Below are 18,226 nucleotides of genomic sequence, written 5' to 3'. Positions count from 1 at the left end.
CTCTTTGGTCTGTGGGTATTGACAAAAGCTAACCAACCCCCCGGCTTCTTTTCACTACACCTCTTTATTTTCCTGCAAAACTGTCCGTCCTCTTGCCCCAAGTCCCAGGGGGCTCACCATGAAAACCATCCAGTCTAACATGCACAGAACCATATCTGTGGCATGATCCAGGGTAGATTCAGGGGCTGACCTGAAGCAGCAGCACAAGGCAGGGTCCAGGGGCCCCTTGTTGGCTGCACACAGGAGCATCTGCCCAGAACAAAACCTTGTAGGTCTTGAAGGTGCTCCAGGACTCAGTGTCTGGTATCAAGGATAGTATCATGTTAGTCTGCAGGAGAAGAGCCAGATTCAAGTCCTGCAGAACTGCAAAGACCAAGAAGATTTATGGCAGTCAGTTCCACAGCTGAACGACTCTTGGCTGTGAAATATTCTTTCCTGGTATCTAGCCGATATTCTTCTCCATGTAGTTTAAAGCCATTACTGCGTGTCCTCTCCTCTGCAGCCAACAGAAACAGCATCCTGCCCTCCTCCAAGTGACAACCTTTCAAATACTTAAAGAGGGCTATCATGTCCCCTCCTTTTCTCCAGGCTGAACATTCCCAAGTCCTGGCTTGGTCCCCAGACCAAAAATCTTAACAAACATAAACAGGCCCCAGATCTTCCTCATTACTTCCCTCTGAACCCTTTCAATTTTGCCCACGTCCTTCCTGAAGTGAGGCCTCCAGATTTGCACCCAGGACTCCAGGTGGGGTCTGACCAAGGGGGTACACAGTGGGACTAGGACATCTTGGGATTTTGAAGTGGTGCCTCTTGATGCAGTCCAAGACCACATTCCCCTTTTTTTGCGCCTCATCACACTGTCTGCTCCTATTTAGCTCACAGTCCACAAGTACCCCAAGATCTCGTTCACACACATGGCTGCCCAGAAAGGTCCCTCCCCTCCAGTCTGCCTGCTTCTGATTTGTGTGACCCTGATGTAGAACTCTGCACTTGTTGAGTTGCATCTTGTTCTCATTGGCCCACTTTTTCAGGGTGTTCAGATCTCATTGATCTTCTGGGGTGTTTGCTACCCTTCCTCATTTGGGGGCACCTGCACACTTAATGCAGAATTGCTCCGTCCCTCGCCCAAATAAAGCACTAAGCAGCTGCTTTTTTGTTCCCCCTTTAGCTCCAGGAGCAGAACAAATTCACTGAAGGTGATCCACAGAGGAGCGTTTCATCTCCAGCTGCTACACAACTACACAGAGCTGGCCTGGACCTCCTGCCCTGCTCCCTGCCACACCCTTGCCTGCAGCGTTTCCCCCCACCCCACCCCCTTTCCACCACTGTACACGTGGGCCGTGATGCCGCCTCTGTTTCTTCCAAGAGGGGACCCATGAGAAAGAAGCCAGGATGCCCAGGGACACCTCCTCCTCCACCAACCAGAGCAGCCTCTACCCAGAGTCCTTCATCCTGGTGGGCATCCCAGGGATGGAGGCGTACCAGCCCTGGCTGGCCATCCCCTTCGGCCTGATGTACTGCTTGGCTCTCCTGGGCAACCTCTCCCTGCTGCTCTTCATTGGCACCCAGCACCGCCTCCACCAGCAGCCCATGTTCCTCTTCTTGGCCATGCTTGCAGCGGCTGACCTGGCCCTGTCCTCCTCCACCGTCCCCAAAACCCTCAGCGTCCTCCTTGCTTTCTCCAAGGAGATCTCCTTCCCGGCCTGCCTGGCCCAGATGTTCTGCACCCACGTCAGCTTCATTGCAGAGTCCACCATCCTGCTGGCCATGGCCGTGGATCGGTACGTGGCCATCTGCGACCCGCTGCGGTACACGGCCGTCCTCACGCAGGCAGCGATTGCAAAGATTGGTCTGGCTGCTCTGGCGAGGAGCGTCTGTGTGGTGACCCCAAACCTCTTCCTCCTCAGGAGACTCCCCTACTGTGGGCGAAGGGTCATGCCCCACTCCTACTGCGAGCACATGGGCATCGCTCGCATGGCCTGCGCGGACATCGCTGCCAACATCTGGTACGGATTCGTGACCACCCTCTTGTCCCCGGTCCTCGACCTCGTGCTCATCGCCGTCTCCTATTCCCTCATCCTGCGGGCGGTCTTCCGGCTGCCGTCCAAGGAGGCCCGCCTCAAGGCCCTGGGCACCTGCGGGTCCCACCTCTGCGTCATCCTCCTCTTCTACACCCCAGCCCTGTTCTCCTTCTTCGCCCATCGCTTCGGCCGTGGCCTCCCACAGCACGCCCTCATCCTCTTGGCCAACGCTTACCAGCTTCTCCCGCCAATGCTGAACCCCATCGTCTACGCGGCCAAGACCAAAGCCATTCGGGAACGGCTGGTCCACACGCTCATGCCCACGCGGAAGATGTGCTGAGCACCCTCATCTCAAAACAAGTGGAAATGAAAGCAGATCGGTGCAGGGGGGGTACTTCACCCAGAAGCAGGACATGGATTTCACACACATACACACACACACGTATTTCAAACAGGCTGCGTTATGGATTGTGAGCAAAGTATTTCCTACTCTATCCACAGGGACTAACTGAGGACACAAAAAGATCCCTGCTGGATCAGGCTGCGGGTCCAGCTAGTCTGTCCGGCTCACTCTCTCGGCCCACCTCCCTCACAGGGTGTCTGCTGTGGAGACAGAAATTATATTAACTACAGCCCCGAGAGTTCGTGAGTTCAGGATTCAGTTCAGGAAAAGGGGGAGGGATCTGAGGGGGCAGGAGACTGGAGAGAGGGACTCTGCAGTGAGCTGGTAATGGCTTGATTGCCTCTCTCCAATTGCTACCTCAGTCCGCAACCCCAGAGGACGGAGATCAGCCATGGGAGGGCTGTCCCCCGTATCCCGGTGAGCAAGAAGCTCATGGTCGACTATGTCAGACGCTGCTCTGAGGTCTAATGGCACAAGCAGTGCTGACCTGCCTTGGCCCAGCTGGAGATGGAGGACACCTGTCAGGCAACCGGCACTGCTTCTACCCCATAGCCAGACCGGAAGCCTGACTTAGATGGGTGTAGGACTTAAGCCTCATCCAGGAATGCTGATCCTTGGTCCGCCACAACCCCTTCCACCATTTTCCCCAGAAACACTAAGTGCAAGATGGGTCGGTAGCTGGCGAGCTCCAGCGGATGGAGAAATGGTTTTTTCAGCTGCAGGTGCACTTCTCCAGTTCTCCAAGAATTGTCAAAAATAATGGACAGAGGCCCAGAAATTACATAGAATCACAGAATCATAGAGTTTCTGACCCAGATGCAGAACTTTACACTTATCGTTATTAAATTGCATCTTGTTCTCATTTGCCCATTTTTCCATTGTGTTCAGATCTCGTTGAACTCTGTCTCTATCTTCCGGAGTATTTGCCGATCCTCCCAATTTGGTGTCATCTGCAAACTTGATGAGTAGTCCCTCCACTCCCTCATCTAGATCAGTGGTCCCCAACCTTTCCGAGGCTGGGGACTGGCAGGGCATCGGGCCGCGCCCCCGCGGACCGCGCCCGTGCGGGCCACGCCCGCGGATCGGGCCGCGCCCGCGGGCCGCACCCACGGATCGGGCCGCGCCCGCGGGCCGCACCCACGCTGCGCCCGTGTGCCGCGCCCACGCCGCGCCCGCGGATCGGGCCGCACCCGAGCCGCGCCCACGGGCCGCGCCCGCGGATCGGGCCGAGCGGGCGTGGCCCGCACAGGCGCGGCCTGGCCCTGATTCCCTCTCCCCACCTCCCGCAGTAAGTAGCTTCCCGGGCCGCAAGCTTGCGGCCTGGGAAGTTTTTTACTGCGGGGGCGGGGCGAGGGAGCCGCGGCCCGGTGCCATGGCCTTTGCGGCCCGGCACCGGGCCGCGGCCCGCAGGTTGGGGACCAATGATCTAGATCATTAATAACATCTGCAAGTTCTTTTAGTACTCTTGGAAGGAATTCATCTGGCCCAGAGGATTTGATTTCCTTAAAAAAAAAAATGAGGTCTTTATGGACTACCCCTAAAGTGATCCTATACCACAACTCCCCTCCCTCATCCCGTGAAATAATTTAGCCACGTTGAGCACGATTCCCCTCCCAAGAGAAGACTGAGCAGCAGTAGGAATTGAGCAGTCCAGCCCTCTCTTCATCACCTGTGACAATGTCCCTTTCTGGTCCCTGAAATGGTCCTACTATGTCCCTATTCTCTTTCTTACCTTAAATATACTAAAGAACCCTGTTTCTGTTGTTTTTAGCATTTCTTGTTAGCCTAAGCTCATACTGAGCTTTAGCTTTTCTAACACTCTCCCTACATGCATTGGTTATTTTAAACGTATAGTGCTGCTCCTCCCCCTTCTTTGTCTGTCCCTTTTAAATAAGTTGTAGCCCCCAATTGCATTGTCCCAGTTGTGCTATCCCACCAGGGTTCTATAATGCCTATTAGATCATAGTCTAAGGTGGCCTTTGGCGGGACAGTCCCAGACTTGGGACATTTGCCCCGCGTCCCGCCGTGTTTTCTAATTGTCCCGTTTTCTAAACCTCTCTCTCTCTCTCTCTCTCTCTCTCTCTCTCTCTCTCTCTCTCTCTCTGGTTTGATGTGACTCCTCTGTCTGCTTCCCAAGCAGGCTTCCTGGGGGGAGTCATCTGGGCATAGGATTGGGGTCACTCCCAACCTTTCCTCCTACATCTTGGTCTCCAACCCCCTCACCATCTTTGCTGCCCTCTTCTGGACATGCTGCAGCTTCTCTCTTCAGTTGTGGTGCCCGAAACTGAACACAGAGCTCCCAGTGAGAGGAAGGGATGGTTTTTTCCCTCTTATTTTCCCTTCTCTCTTTTGCACTGCCGGTTATGGTTGGGTTCTGACTTCGGCATTTATATTTATTAATTGTAACGTGCTGTGAGACCAGCTTTGATAGCAGCAGAATGTAAATCTAAATAGATCATATTGAAGTTCATTTTGTGGGCTATGGCCCAGTATTCCAGTGTATCCAGGGCTTCTTGAATAGCAATACTTTTCTCTGGGCTATTAGCCTCCCCCCCCCCCCCCCAATTTAGTGTCACGTTCAAAAATGTTCAATGTATTGCCTCATCCAAATGACATGAAAATGTCACATACCAGCCCCAGCACAAGTAATCTCACGGAGGGGGCGGGGGCAGCCAGGAGACGACAGCCTGAAGGCTGAAGTTGGCCCCACCCAAACCACGTGACACCATGTACTGGCACTTGAGGGTGATCCAGACCATTGTCCTGAGTCCAAATCCCAAATAGCTAAGCCTGAATTTTTAATCAGAAGTTGCTTCTTATTAAATAAACTGTTTTACAAAACTGAACTGTTTTACAGTCTAATTTACAATTTTATCATTGTGCACTACACCTTCTGTTGCACACCATCCAGAGTCGGTTTGCTGGAATGGGTGGTATAAAAGTCCAATGATAAATGAAAACCAAGGTACTTCTTTGTGAAATCTGTATCTCACCTTCCTACATTTCAATTTGACCTGACCTGGACAGCTCGGGCAAGTCCTGTCCCCTCGGATCTGGGAAGGGAGGTAGGGTTGGCCTGGCTAGGACGTGGGAAGGCCATGGCACGGAGGCAGGCCATGGCAAACCACCTCTGAATGTCTCCTGCCTGGCAGCCAAACAGCCTTAGGATCTCCTGGCTATATGATGCTCAAGCCATACAATAAATAAATACATACACTTAAATTCAAAGAATGTCCCCAATCTGGTAAATGATTGTAATGCATCCCAGGGTGTCTGTTGTGGGGAGAGGAAAGGGAAGGCGACTGGAAGCCACTTTGAGCCTCCTTCAGGTAGAAAATAGGAGCGTATAAGAGCCAACTTTTCTTCTTAATCTCAGGGCTCTCTCAACCTCACCTCCCTCATAGGGTGTCTGTTGTGGAGAGAAGGAAGGGAAGGGGATTGGAAGCCCCTTTGAGACTCCTTCGGGTAGAGAAAAGTGGCAGAGAAGAACCAACTCTTCTTCTTCTTCAGTAATCTCAGGGCTCTCTCAGCCGCCCCTCCCTCACAGGGTGTCTGTTGTGGGGAGAGGAAAGGGAAGGCGACTGGAAGCCGCTTTGAGACTCCTTCGGGTAGAGAAAAGCAGCATATAAGAGCCAACTTTTCTTCTTAATCTCAGGGCTCTCTCAGCCGCCCCTCCCTCATAGGGTGTCTGTTGTGGGGAGAAGGAAGGGAAGGGGATTGGAAGCCGCTTTGATACTCCTTCGGGTAGAGAATAGCAGCATCTAAGAACCAACTATTCTTCAGTAATGTCAGGGCTCTCTCAGCCGCCCCTCCCTCACAGGGTGTCTGTCGTGGAGAGAGGGAAGGGAAGGGGATTGGAAGCCACTGTGAGACTCCTTCGGGCAGTGAAAAGCAGGGTATACAAGCCAACTCTTTTCCTTCACAACTGCAGCAGCTGATCTTCCATCACTGTGCAGCTCTGACCACCCCCCTGACCTTCCCCACTATCCGTGCCCGAATCTGCTTCGTCTTCATGCTGTACACGATGGGGTTCATCAGCGGGGGCACCAACAGGTAGATGTTTGCCAGGAGGATGTAAGCAATGGGGGGGGCGTTCCTGCCGTACCGATGGATCATGGTGAGGCCGAGCATGGGGATGTAGAAGGAGAGGATGGCGCAGATGTGGGAGACGCAGGTGTTCAGGGCCTTCAAGCGTTCCTCCTTGGAGGCAATGCCCAAGACTGTTTTCAGGATCATGGCGTACGACAGGACGAGCAACAGGGAATCCACCGCTGTGGACAGGAGCATCACTAGCAAGCCGTAAATGCTGCTGATTCTTCTTTCTGAGCAGGATGCTTTCATGATATCCTGGTGAACGCAGAAGGAATACGACAAGACATTCTCTTCTTGGTACTGCATCCTCTTCAACAGGAAGGAAGCGGGTAAGACAAGGAAGGCAGCCCGGAGGAAAACCCCCAGCCCGATCTTGATGATGGCTTCGTTGGTCAAGATGGTTGTGTATCTCAGCGGGTTCCGGATGGCCACCAAGCGATCAAAGGCCATGGCCAGCAGAATGCCCGACTCAGTAATGGACAAGGTGTGTATGAAGTACATCTGGATCAGGCAGGCGTCAAAGTGGATCAGGCGGTGGTCAAACCAAAGGACACCCAGCATGGTGGGCAACGTGGCAGAAGACAAGCCCAGGTCCGAGAGGGCCAGCATGGAGAGGAAATAGTACATGGGTTCGTGGAGGGTTCGGTCCATCCAGACCATGAAGAGGATGGTGCAGTTCCCAGCGATGGACACAAAGTACACGGAGCAGATGGGGATGGAAATCCAGAGGTGGGCTTTTTCCAGCCCGGGAAAGCCAGTCAGGAAGAACGCTGGACGGCCGAGGACCGAGTAGTTGGCTGATGCAGCCATGTTTCTCTGAGGTCCAGATACGATGAGCTACAGTAAGGAAAATAAGAAAAGGAGTTGGTTATTATGCCCTGCTTTTTTACTACTTGAAGGAGACTCCAAGCGGCTTACACTCACCTTCCCTTCCTCTCCCTGAAACAGACGCCCTGTGAGGCGGGTGGGGTTGAGAGAGCTCTGAGGTCACCCAGCTGGCTTCACGAGGAAGAGAAGTGAAGAATCAAACCCAGTTCTCCAGAAGAGAAGCTGCCACACTTCTCCACTTTGCCAAACTGGCACCGAAATCATGCTGAGGAATGAAAATTCTGTGCTCAGGTCTTCTGTGCTCAGATCAGCTGCTCTGGCCCCAACATCTGGGCTGGCCTCTGAGGCTGTTGTAGGCCATTGGCCTCACTTGGGCAATCCCCCCCCCATCCATCCACCCCCCCCCAGCATCTCTTCTATGCTGCCTCCCCCTCCTGCTCTGAGGAAGACAGGCAGGCCAAAGATGCTGGAAGGCTGACCCCCTTTTTATTTTACGGATGACGAGGGCACAGCCCCAGAAACCCTGCCAGTCGCAGGAAGGACCCCAGGCAGGCTGGCGGGGGAGAAGCTCCAGGCAGGAGAGGAAAAAGAACTGACGGAGCGGCTCAGCAACAGAAAGGAAAATGCACCCAGGCCTACAAGTACCGTGTGGTGGGACTTGAACTTGGGGAGGGGGTGACAGTGGGCAGTTGGAGAGCCCAGGCACTGGCTCTAGCCAGACTCCAGCATCTCTGGGTGGAGAGGTTCCTGGCACCAGGACTGGGAAGGGATCTCTTTCACGGAGGGAGGCTGACTTTTGCAGCAGGCTCGAGGGGCCAGGGGTCTGACTCACTCGGAAGCCACTGGGCTGACCTTGGGGGTGGGGACTGACCTTCAGTTGAAGGGCCAGAGGGTTAAAGGTGGGGCTAGAACTTTCCCTGACTGAGCGGACCTCCAGGTGAGACTCCCAAATGGTACCATTTCCTGATTGTACCATGAGCGGGACAGTGAGACACACTGCAAAGAATATGTTCCCCATGTATCGTCAAAGGCTTTCATGGACAGAATCAATGTCTTTTGTCGTTTTCTCAGGTCGTGTTCTGGTCATTTTTGCTGCTGACATTTCACCCGCATCTGTGGCTGGCGCCTTCTGAGGTGGGCTGCAGCAAGATGTGCCTCTCTCTGTGACAAGGTGTGTCTGGGGTTGGATGCCCTTTCATGTTATGCACCTCTCAGGGGGAGATTATTATTATTATTATTTATTATTATTATTATCTTTCGATTTATTGCCCGCCACTCCCCTACGGCTCGCGGCGGGTTACAACATTTTAAAACCCCCAGTAAAATCCATTAAAAACCCTCAGCAACAATTACAATATAACATTATCGGTTAGCAAGCTAACCTGGCAAGATAGGCTAATCAACCTCCCCCTCCTACTACAAGCAGGTGGAGAGGGGATACTGATGGTACTAATACCCAATCTCAATCCCGGGTCCCGGGTCCCTGGGGGGGGGGGCATAGATGTTAGCCTCGTCCTCAACCGTAAACCTGGCGGAAGAGCTCCGTCTTGCAGGCCCTGCGGAATGATGGAAGATCTTGCAGGGCCCGCAGCTCTCCCGGGAGCTCATTCCACCAGGTAGGGGCCAGGACCGAAAAGGCCCTGGCCCTGGTCGAGGCCAGGCGTGCTTCCCTGGGGCCGGGAACGACCAGCAGATTTTCTCCCGCAGAACGTAAGGCTCTGCGGGGGGCATAGGGCGATAGGCGGTCCCTCAGGTATGTGGGTCCCAACTCGCGTAAAGCCTTGAAGGTTAAAACCAAAACCTTGAACCGGATCCGGGCAGCAATTGGCAACCAGTGCAGCTGCCTCAGCACTGGCTGGATATGGCCCCTCCAAGGTGTACCAGTGAGGACCCTGGCAGCTGCGTTTTGCACTAGCTGGAGTTTCCGGACCAAGGACAAGGGAAGGCCCGCGTAGAGCGAGTTACAGAAATCTATTCTGGAGGTGACCGTTGCATGGATCACTGTGGCTAGGTGTTCGGGGGACAGGTAGGGCGCTAGTAGTCGGGCCTGGCGAAGCTGGAAAAATGCCTGGCCCGCTACTCTTTTGACCTGTGCCTCCAAGGTCAGGGAGGCGTCAATGATCACACCCAAATTCCTGGCCTGGGACGCGATGGTAAGGTGCGTCCCTCCCAGGGTGGGTAAACGCGCTTCCTGTTCCCGACCCCTACGTCCCAACCACAGGACCTCCGTCTTGGAGGGGTTGAGTTTCAGGCGACTCTGCTCGAACCATTCTGTCACCGCTTCCAAACATCTGGCAAATGGTTCCGGGGGAGAGTCCGGGCAGCCGTCCATGAGGAGATAGAGCTGGGTGTCATCAGCGTACTGGTGGCAACCCAGCCCAAAACTCCGCACCAGCTGGGCCAGAGGGCGCATAAAGACGTTGAACAATGTGGGAGAGAGGACTGCGCCCTGTGGGACTCCACAAGGAAGTCTGTAGGGGCACGAGAGCTCATCTCCCACTGCTACCCTCTGGGTCCGGTCCTGGAGAAAGGAGCGTATCCAGCGTAAAGCTGTGCCCCGTATCCCCGTTTCGGCGAGGCGGTGGACCAGTAGTTCGTGGTCCACGGTGTCAAAAGCGGCCGACAGGTCCAGAAGAACCAGCACTGCCGACCCGCCTCTATCCAGCTGGCGACGGAGGTCATCCAACAGGGCGACCAACACCGTCTCCACCCCGTGGCCAGGTCGGAAGCCAGACTGATATGGATCGAGTCCCGAAGTTTCTTCCAAGAATGCCATGAGGCGCATGGGCACGTGTGGGGCTCATGGTTTCCTATGTCAGGTAAGATCCATTTGCCCGTGAATGCCTGGGTGAGGTCCTTGGCCTGTGGCCTGACTGTGTGTGACTCATCTGAGGACCTCGATAATGCAGCATTTGGACAGAATAAAAGAGCCTGCAAGGCACTGCAGGATGAACCGACGTGAGAAATCAGCAGTAGCCAAAAATGCTCTAAGCCAAGCTGGACACAAAACCTTATTTGAAGACACAAAAATACTGGATAACACAGTAGCTATTAGGTCAGATCGCACAGGGAAGCCACTGAAATCCATAAACACCAATATAACTTCAGCAAACAGGAAGGAAGCCGGAAGAGCACTTAAAAAGAGCAGAAGCAAATAAGGCATGTCGGGCACCACGCCCAGAACACAGGCTCCTTCTCTTTCTCCATCCCGACAGCATCTCTTCAGCCCAGGTCCTCAGGTGAGTCACACACAGTCAGACCACAGGGCAAGGACTCCACCCGGACATGCTCAGGAAAATGGATCTTACCTGTCACAGAGAGAGGCCCATCTTGCGGCAACAGACCTGTGAAGAGGCCAGCCACAGATGCAGGTGAAATGCTAGGAGAACACGGCCCCGCAACTAAAGTAAACGACAAAAGCCAATATGTTCCCCATGTCTGGAAGATCTTCAAGAAGAAGAGACAGAGAAAGGCGGAGGAAGAATCTCCAGCTACCCAAGAAGATTTGAAGGCTGTATGTGTTCTTCGTCTTGGCCTGGGTCTCAGCTCCCCACAACACCCCTCCTGAAGCCATTCAACCTACCCAGCAGTTCCACGGGGGACTTGTCTTCGGGGCAACATGAGGCCAAGCCTTGCCTCTTTTTGAACGCAGCCCAAGACTCATTCTTGTCGATTATCCCAGAGGAGAGGGCTGGCTCAGCTGTGCCCCTCAGGGATCTCTCTTGGCTGCTGATCCCACGGGGGCCAGCCCAGGAGTCCAGACCTCGCCCCCATGGGGTCCCAGGGCAAGTGTGCACAAATAATAGTCTCATGTCAAAATATATACGTCATTAGAATGCTTTAGAAATATCAGGTTTTTTGTTAAGCCACACAACTCTCCAAAATCAAGCAGCTCAGACATTAACAAATGCTAACTTAACTGTCCAATGCACAGAACTCTGCGTCAGATGTGAACAGTAAGCCTCCTTCTCAAGCCTCTTTCGACTGCTGTGATGGCTCCTCCCTGGCTGGGCTGGAGTTGGGGGGGGCATCTTTCCATAGAGGGCCAAACCAAAGGCAACTCCTCCTTCTCCGTGGTGTAGAAGGCCGTGCTCCGGGCAGCAGCTTTCGACCCAAGACAATAACAGGGCGGAGCACCATGGCCCCCAAATTCCACTTTGAAGCATCAGTTCTAACCACAAAAGAATCCCTATCATTTGGTGGTGTCAAGATAGGTGCTTGCACCAATTGTTGTGTTTTTAGAATCACAGAATCACAGAGTGGGAAGGGGCCATACAGGCCATCTAGTCCAACCCCCTGCTCAACGCAGGATCAGCCCTAAGCATCCTAAAGCATCCAAGAAAAGTGTGTATCCAACCTTTGCTTGAAGGCTGCCAGTGAGGGGGAGCTCACCACCTCCTTAGGCAGCCTATTCCACGGCTGAACTACTCTGACTGTGAATTTCCCCCCCCCCCCCGATATCTAGCCTATATCATAGAATCATAGAATCATAGAGTTGGAAGGGGCCATACAGGCCATCTAGTCCAACCCACTGCTCAACGCAGGATTAGCCCTAAGCATCCTAAAGCATCCAAGAAAAGTGTGTATCCAACCTTTGCTTGAAGACTTCCAGTGAGGGGGAGCTCACCACCTCCTTAGGCAGCCTATTCCACTGCTGAACTACTCTGACTGTGAAAATACTTTTCCTGACATCTAGTCTATATCGTTGTACTTGAAGTTTAAACCCATTACTGCGTGTCCTCTCCTCTGCAGCCAACAGAAACAGCATCCTGCCCTCCTCCAAGTGACAACCTTTCAAAGACTTAAAGAGGGCTATCATGTCCCCTCTCAACCTCCTTTACTCCAGGCTGAACATTCCCAAGTCCCTCAACCTATCTTCATAGGGCTTGGTCCCTTGGCCCCAGATCATCTTCGTCGCTCTCCTCTGTACCCTTTCCATTTTATCTACGTCCTTCTTGAAGTGAGGCCTCCAGAACTGTACACAGTACTCCAAGTGTGGTCTGACCAGTGCCGTATACAAGGGGACTATGACATCTTGTGATTTTGATGTGATGCCCCTGTTGATACAGCCCAACAAGAACTCCCTGAATAACTTTAACCAATTAGCATGAATGACTTGTCTCTTTCTATGAGAGCCCAGAGAGAGAGAGAGAGAGAGAATATCTTTGACGAACTTGAGTGCTCAGTCCTGTGCAGGTCTCCTTAGAAGTCGCCCATCTGTTAAACTGGAACAGAAGCCCATTTTATAGCATACGCCATGTACCTGTCATGGCTGCTGAGTTGGAGTCAAATGTGATCGAAATAAAAAGACCTGGGTTTTTTTGCACCCCTTTTAAAATACCTGAATCTACCTTTCCAGTCCCCACAACAGATTGTCCTGTGAGGTGGGTGCGGCTGAGAAAGTTCTGAGAGAACTGTGAGTAAACCAAGGTCACCCACCCCCAAAGTTGTTGGGTTGGATGATATGATTGTGTGTTAGGGTGTTTTTATGTATTAGGGGTTTTATTGGGTTTTATATGCTGTTACCCACCACGAGCCTTAGGGAAGTGGTGGGCTATAAATCCAAATAATAATAATCTTTAAACAGCCCCGCAGCGCGGCGTGGCGCGGCGCGGACTGAATAAAAGAGTAAGGGCTGTCTGGGAGGAGTTAGGGCGGGCCCTGTCCGGGATAAAAACTCAGAGGGGCCAATCAGGAGCCGTGAAGCGGCTCCTGATTGGCCCCTCCGAGTGTCCATCCCAGCCCAAGCAGCCAATGGGGAGCCCCATTGGCTGCTTCACCCGGCCAGGGAATCACCGCATCGACTGGACTGCCAGCCGATGTGGTGAGTCCTCTGGGGGGCCGCGCAGCAGCCGGGAAAAGGCTACAGAGAGCCGCCGGTGGGGAGGGGGCTGCGCCGCCTGCTTTGGTCTTCGGGGAGGGTGGGGGGGCAGGAGCCGGCCTTCTCTCACCCCCGAGGCTGCTCCCGGCTCCTAGAGCCCATTTTATTCAAAAATAAAATGGGCTTTATTTCTAATAATAATAATAATAATAATAATAATCTTTAAACCGCTCCGCCGGAGCGGTATAAATAAAACAGTAAGGGCTCCGGGGGTGGCCGCTGTCCAGGATGGTGGGGGGCAATGATTGCCCCCGGTCCCGGACTGACAGCAGACGCGGCGGGGCTGTCTCTTTGCTGGCCTAGAAGCCCTGGGCTTGCCAGGGAGGTGGGCGGGCGGACGGGGGGGGGCTTCTGGGCCGGCGAAGGGGCAGCCCTGCCACGTCGCAGTATGGCTCTGAGGGGCCCCCCCGCTGCTAGCGCCCATTGTATTTCTCAATGCAATGGGCTTTAAGTCTAGTAATCATAATAATAATGTCACCCACCCCAGTTTATTTTCTTTTGCCAGAAACAAACTCTCTAGAACTTGCCTTGAGGATACTGTAAAAGGACAGTCACAGCCAGACAGTCCAAAAGAAGAATTGGTTTTTATACCTTGCTTTTCATCACCAAAAGGAGTCAAAGTGGCTTACAATCTCCTTCCCTTCCTCTCCCCACAACAGACACCCCCCTGTGGGTGGGGCTGAGAGAGCTCTAGGAGAAATGCTTGGTGTAGTGATTAGGAGTGGCAGTTTCTAATTTGGTGAGCTGGGTTTGCTTCTCTGCTCCTCCAAATGCAGCCCCATGGTGACCTTGAGCCAGTCACTGTTCTCTGAGAGCTATTCTCAAAGAGCAGTTCTGTCCGAGCTCTCTCATCGTCATCTACATCACAGGGTGTCTGTTGTGGGTAGAGGAAAGGAAGGGGACTGTAAGCTGTTTTTATACTCATACAGGAAGTGAAAAGTAGAGTATAAAAACTATTTTTCTTCTTTGAGAACAGCTGCAACAGGACTGTGACTAGCCCAAACTGGCTACATGAGAGGGAGCAAGGAATCAAACCCAGCTCTCCAGATTAGAAGTCTTTGTTCTTAACCACAATACCACGCTGGTTCTCTTGAATCATTTTTACATATTTCTTTAATTCATTTGTACCCCACTTTCTCCCTGTGAGGACAGTGAGCCATCTCCAATCCCTGCAAGCACCTCAGGGGCCACAAGGACCGGGCACCCTCTGGAGATAGATCTTTAAGGAGGATGCTCCACTGGCAGCTTTGCCACACTTAGCCACACACCCTTGCACACCTGGCTCATCTTCAGTGCCTTTGGCCTCTGGGGGCGCACCTGCCCCAGCACTCTGTTGTTGGGGAGCCCCAGTTCCTGCTTCAAGGATTCTGTGGGACAAACCCTGAATTTGTGCACAACGTGGGGAAGATTCTTCTAGGGAGATTAGGATTGTTTCTCCTAAACTTCCCAGCTGCAGGGGGCGGCTTGAACCAGATAGGGGTTCTGCTTCCTTCTAATACTCTGACACACTGGGATGATTTGGCCTTGCTTCTTGCATTGCAGCCATAAAAGCACTTGGCTCTTGTTTGTTTGCCATCTCCTCTCGACTTCCTGAGGAACTCATGGAAGGGATTGTTTGGGTTCTGGCTCCTCCGCTGCAGTAGAGGCTAAGCAACCTCACGGGGACACAAAGCAGCTGGTAAGGCTGGGGCCAGATGCCAGGGCAGGGGCCAGCTTCCCCTCCAAGCTCTCCCTCCCTCTCTCCCTCTCTCTCCACCGTCCCCTCCCCTCCCCTCCCGCTGCCTTCAGCTGGGGCCTTGGGCCAGGCTGGACAGCAATTAGGAAGAAAGCCACCTCCAGGGAGGTTATCCATCGCTTGGCTGAGGGGAAATTCTCTTGAGACCTCTCAGGATGCCTGCTCACCTGGGATGCAGGTCTTACTGGTCAGGCCCCCAATCCCGCCCCCTTCATCACTGGGGCTTTGCCCAGAGGGAGCCGGTGCAGCTGCAGCCTCTCTAGAAGGCGCCGGACGGAGCTGGGCAGCAGCAAAGTGGGTCCCTCCAAAGGACACCAGATCCTGCTGCCCTGGACGGAGATGCACAATGGGTGAGTCTGTTCCTGAGCTGGGTGCCATTTTTAAAAGAAAGCTTCACTGCACAACTCTGCAGTTCCTTCCACCTCAACAGCCCTGTATGGGGCAGGGGGACTGCCTGTAGGTTAGCCACCCTTCATTGGGGAAATGGTTTCCCCCCTTCCCCATGCGGTCTGACAGCCAGATGCACATCTGAGAGAGCCAGTTTGGTGTAGTGGTTAGGGGTGCGGACTTCTAATCTGGCAAGCCGGGTTCGATTCTGCGCTCCCCCACATGCAGCCAGCTGGGTGACCTTGGGCTCGCCATGTCACTGATAAAACTGTTCTGACCGAGCAGCGATATCAGGGCTCTCTCAGCCTCACCCACCTCACAGGGTGTCTGTTGTGGGGAGAGGAATGGGAAGGCGACTGTAAGCCGCTTTGAGACTCCTCCGGGTAGAGAAAAGAGGCAAATAAGAACCAACTCTTCTTCTTCTTCTTCTTCTTCTTCTTCTTCTTCTTCTTCTTCTTCTTCTTCTTCTTCTTCTTCTTCTTCTTCTTCTTCTTCTTCTTCTTCTTCTTCTTCTTCCTCTCATGTATTCCAAGCTGGGTTCCATCTTGAAACACATCTTCTATGGACACATTTGCATGCAGAGTGATGGTTCCCCCTCCTCTTGGTCTCCGGCATCCCCCAGGGCCTGTTTTGGACACATCGGCCTTAATCCCATGCCCAAACTTCCTTTCCAGAGTGAGATCCTGCTGCTGGGGGGGGGGACCCTTTCCCTTTGAAAAGCTGGCCCTGGAAAACCTCCTCAGGCACCCCTGGACTGTCCCCCAAGTTCCTTGGGGGAGGAAGGTCACCTGGTTCCCTCCAGGAGATGGGGGGTACAGTTGCCAGCTCCAGGATGAGAAACTGCGGGAGATTTGGGGGGTGGAGTTCAGTGGGTACCAGGCCATAGTGTCTAGCCTCAAAAGCAGCCATTTCTCCGGGGGGTGGGGGGGTGCTGACTGCCGTAGTCATAGAGTTGGAAGGGACCTCCTGGGTCATCTAGTCCAACCTCTTCCCCAAGTTTCCCACACGGAGATATTCCTTCTATCCCCGTCACAAACCACCGATTCCTGAGCCTTGCCTCAGTCTCCGGGGCTCTCTCCTGTCTCCGTCCCATGGCTAGGAGCATTCTGGCTGAGGCGAAGCATTTCCCTGGAATCTACGTCTGCCTACTCACTTTGGGGAAATACCTGGATATTGGGGGGGGGGGGTTTAAGGAGGGGTTTAAGGAGGGGAGGGACCTCAGGACCCCGCACCTTCCACCCATGTGTGAAGCCCAGTTTGCTGTGTTCACATGCAGGAACTGGAGGGTATCCTCAGCCCAGCCCAGCAGAGGACCTAGCGAATGAATCTCAGCCTGCTTCCTTCCTGCTGACCGGCGTCCCCGGCCTTGAGTCCGTGCATGGCTGGCTGTCCATCCTGTTCTCTTCCATGTTCTTGGTGGCTTTCTTGGGCAACTCCACAGTTGTGCTGGTGGTGAGCAAGGAGCGCCACCTCCAAGAGCCCATGTACATCTTCCTGGCCATGCTGGCTGTCAACGACATCGCCCTCTGCTTTGTCATCATCCCCAAAATGCTGGCCATATTCTGGTGGGACGCAGAGGCCGTCTCCTTCAATGGCTGCCTCGCTCAAATGTTTTTTGTCCATGCCTTGTTCCTCTCCGAGTCAGCCATTTTGTTCGCCATGGCCTTTGATCGGTATGTTGCCATCTGCCAGCCCTTGTGCTACACATCCATCCTCACCCGCACAGTCCTAGGGAAGATTGGGGCTGGTGTCGTGGTCAGGAGCACCTGTGCCGTCACCCCTGGGTCTTCCTGCTCAAGAAGCTCCCCTTCTGCGGGAACAATGTGATCCATCACACCTACTGTGAGCACATGGGCATCGCCAAGCTGGCATGCTCTGACATCACCCTCAACAGCATCTATGGCCTAACAGCTGCCTTCCTCACCACCGGCTTGGATGCCATCTTTATGGTGGCTTCCTACGTCCTCATCCTCAGGACCGTCTTGAGGTTCCCAGCCCGAGACGCTGGGCTCAAAGCCTTTGGCACCTGCGGGGCTCACGTCTTCGTCTTTGCCATCTTCTATACGCTGGCCTTTTTCTCCTTCTTCACTCACCGATTTGGATGGCACGTTCCCCATCACATCCACATCCTGTTGGCCAACCTCTACCTCCTTGTGCTCCCTACCCTCAACCCCATTGTCTATGGGGTGAAGACTAAGGAGATCCGAGTCCAAATCCTCAGCCTGTTTTGTCAGAAGGGTGTGGGATTTAGGTTATGAAATCCAGATATGGGGAAACTGTACAATATGGAAAATACCTGGAAAGTTAAGCTAAGCCGCAGCAAGCCATCCGTGAGCCCTCACCACCACAGAGATAAGCCTGAGAACCTGCAGGCAGCAGGGTCTGCAGAGGGAAGCCGTATTCTGGAGGGAGGCCTTGTATGGCTCCCGGTGCCTGTCTGGAGCCACTTTTCAGCTATTTCCTCCCAGCCAAACAATCCTTTTAGGGACTCTCCTATGAAGAAAGTGTTAGAATAGAGGAAGGGAACTACGACCTAATAGGCGTTACAGAAGCCTGATGGATAACACTCATGCATGGAATGTTCGGATTGAGGGGTACAACTTATTTATATTTCCTGGCCATCTTTGCCCACATGGCCCTCCCCATGACTGACCTGCTGAAAAACAAGAGCCAGGGGAATGGGGAGAGGTGGCCACTCGCCCAGCTGCAGTGGAGGGCTGAGTGCCAGAGGGCGTTCAATGAGCCGAAATGGGGCTTCACCTTGGAGCTCACCCTCAGGCATGCCAGCCCTGCAGGGCGGTGCATTGTGCAAATGGATTCTGGCAAAGTGACTATGGGGCTGTCCACCTCCAGCAGGGGACTGAGGGCTGCCTACCCCC

At 53.6% G+C, this 18,226-nt stretch overlaps 2 protein-coding genes and 1 pseudogene across 3 annotated transcripts; 2 read left to right on the top strand and 1 right to left on the bottom strand.

Annotated features, from left to right (window-relative positions):
• The first annotated feature begins 1,392 nt into the window (after positions 1 to 1,392).
• On the top strand, positions 1,393 to 2,361 carry LOC143840509 (olfactory receptor 52B2-like). The gene has a single exon (XM_077344129.1). It carries the CDS (start codon positions 1,393 to 1,395, stop codon positions 2,359 to 2,361), a length of 969 nt encoding a protein of 322 aa, XP_077200244.1.
• Positions 2,362 to 3,848: 1,487 nt separating this feature from the next.
• Positions 3,849 to 7,349, bottom strand: LOC143839261 (olfactory receptor 51G1-like). Of its 2 annotated transcripts, XM_077341050.1 has the most exons (2): positions 6,530 to 7,349; positions 3,849 to 3,926 (listed from the first exon to the last, which is right to left on the bottom strand). In XM_077341050.1, the coding sequence occupies exons 1-2, from the start codon at positions 7,324 to 7,326 to the stop codon at positions 3,881 to 3,883; spliced, it is 843 nt and encodes a 280-aa protein (XP_077197165.1). In that variant the 5' UTR covers positions 7,327 to 7,349; the 3' UTR covers positions 3,849 to 3,880. The 2 variants fall into 2 exon arrangements, with proteins under 2 accessions (XP_077197165.1, XP_077197164.1); XM_077341049.1 differs by lacking the exon at positions 3,849 to 3,926 and having other exon boundaries at positions 6,272 to 7,349.
• Positions 7,350 to 10,156: 2,807 nt separating this feature from the next.
• LOC143840507 (olfactory receptor 52D1-like) lies at positions 10,157 to 18,063 on the top strand (annotated as a pseudogene).
• Positions 18,064 to 18,226: the final 163 nt, after the last annotated feature.

Source organism: Paroedura picta, chromosome 6 (assembly GCF_049243985.1).
Source record: "Paroedura picta isolate Pp20150507F chromosome 6, Ppicta_v3.0, whole genome shotgun sequence".
NCBI lineage: Eukaryota > Metazoa > Chordata > Lepidosauria > Squamata > Gekkonidae > Paroedura > Paroedura picta.
The sequence above is the reverse complement of the archived record's forward strand: the minus strand, read 5'-3'. Positions and strand labels throughout refer to the sequence as shown.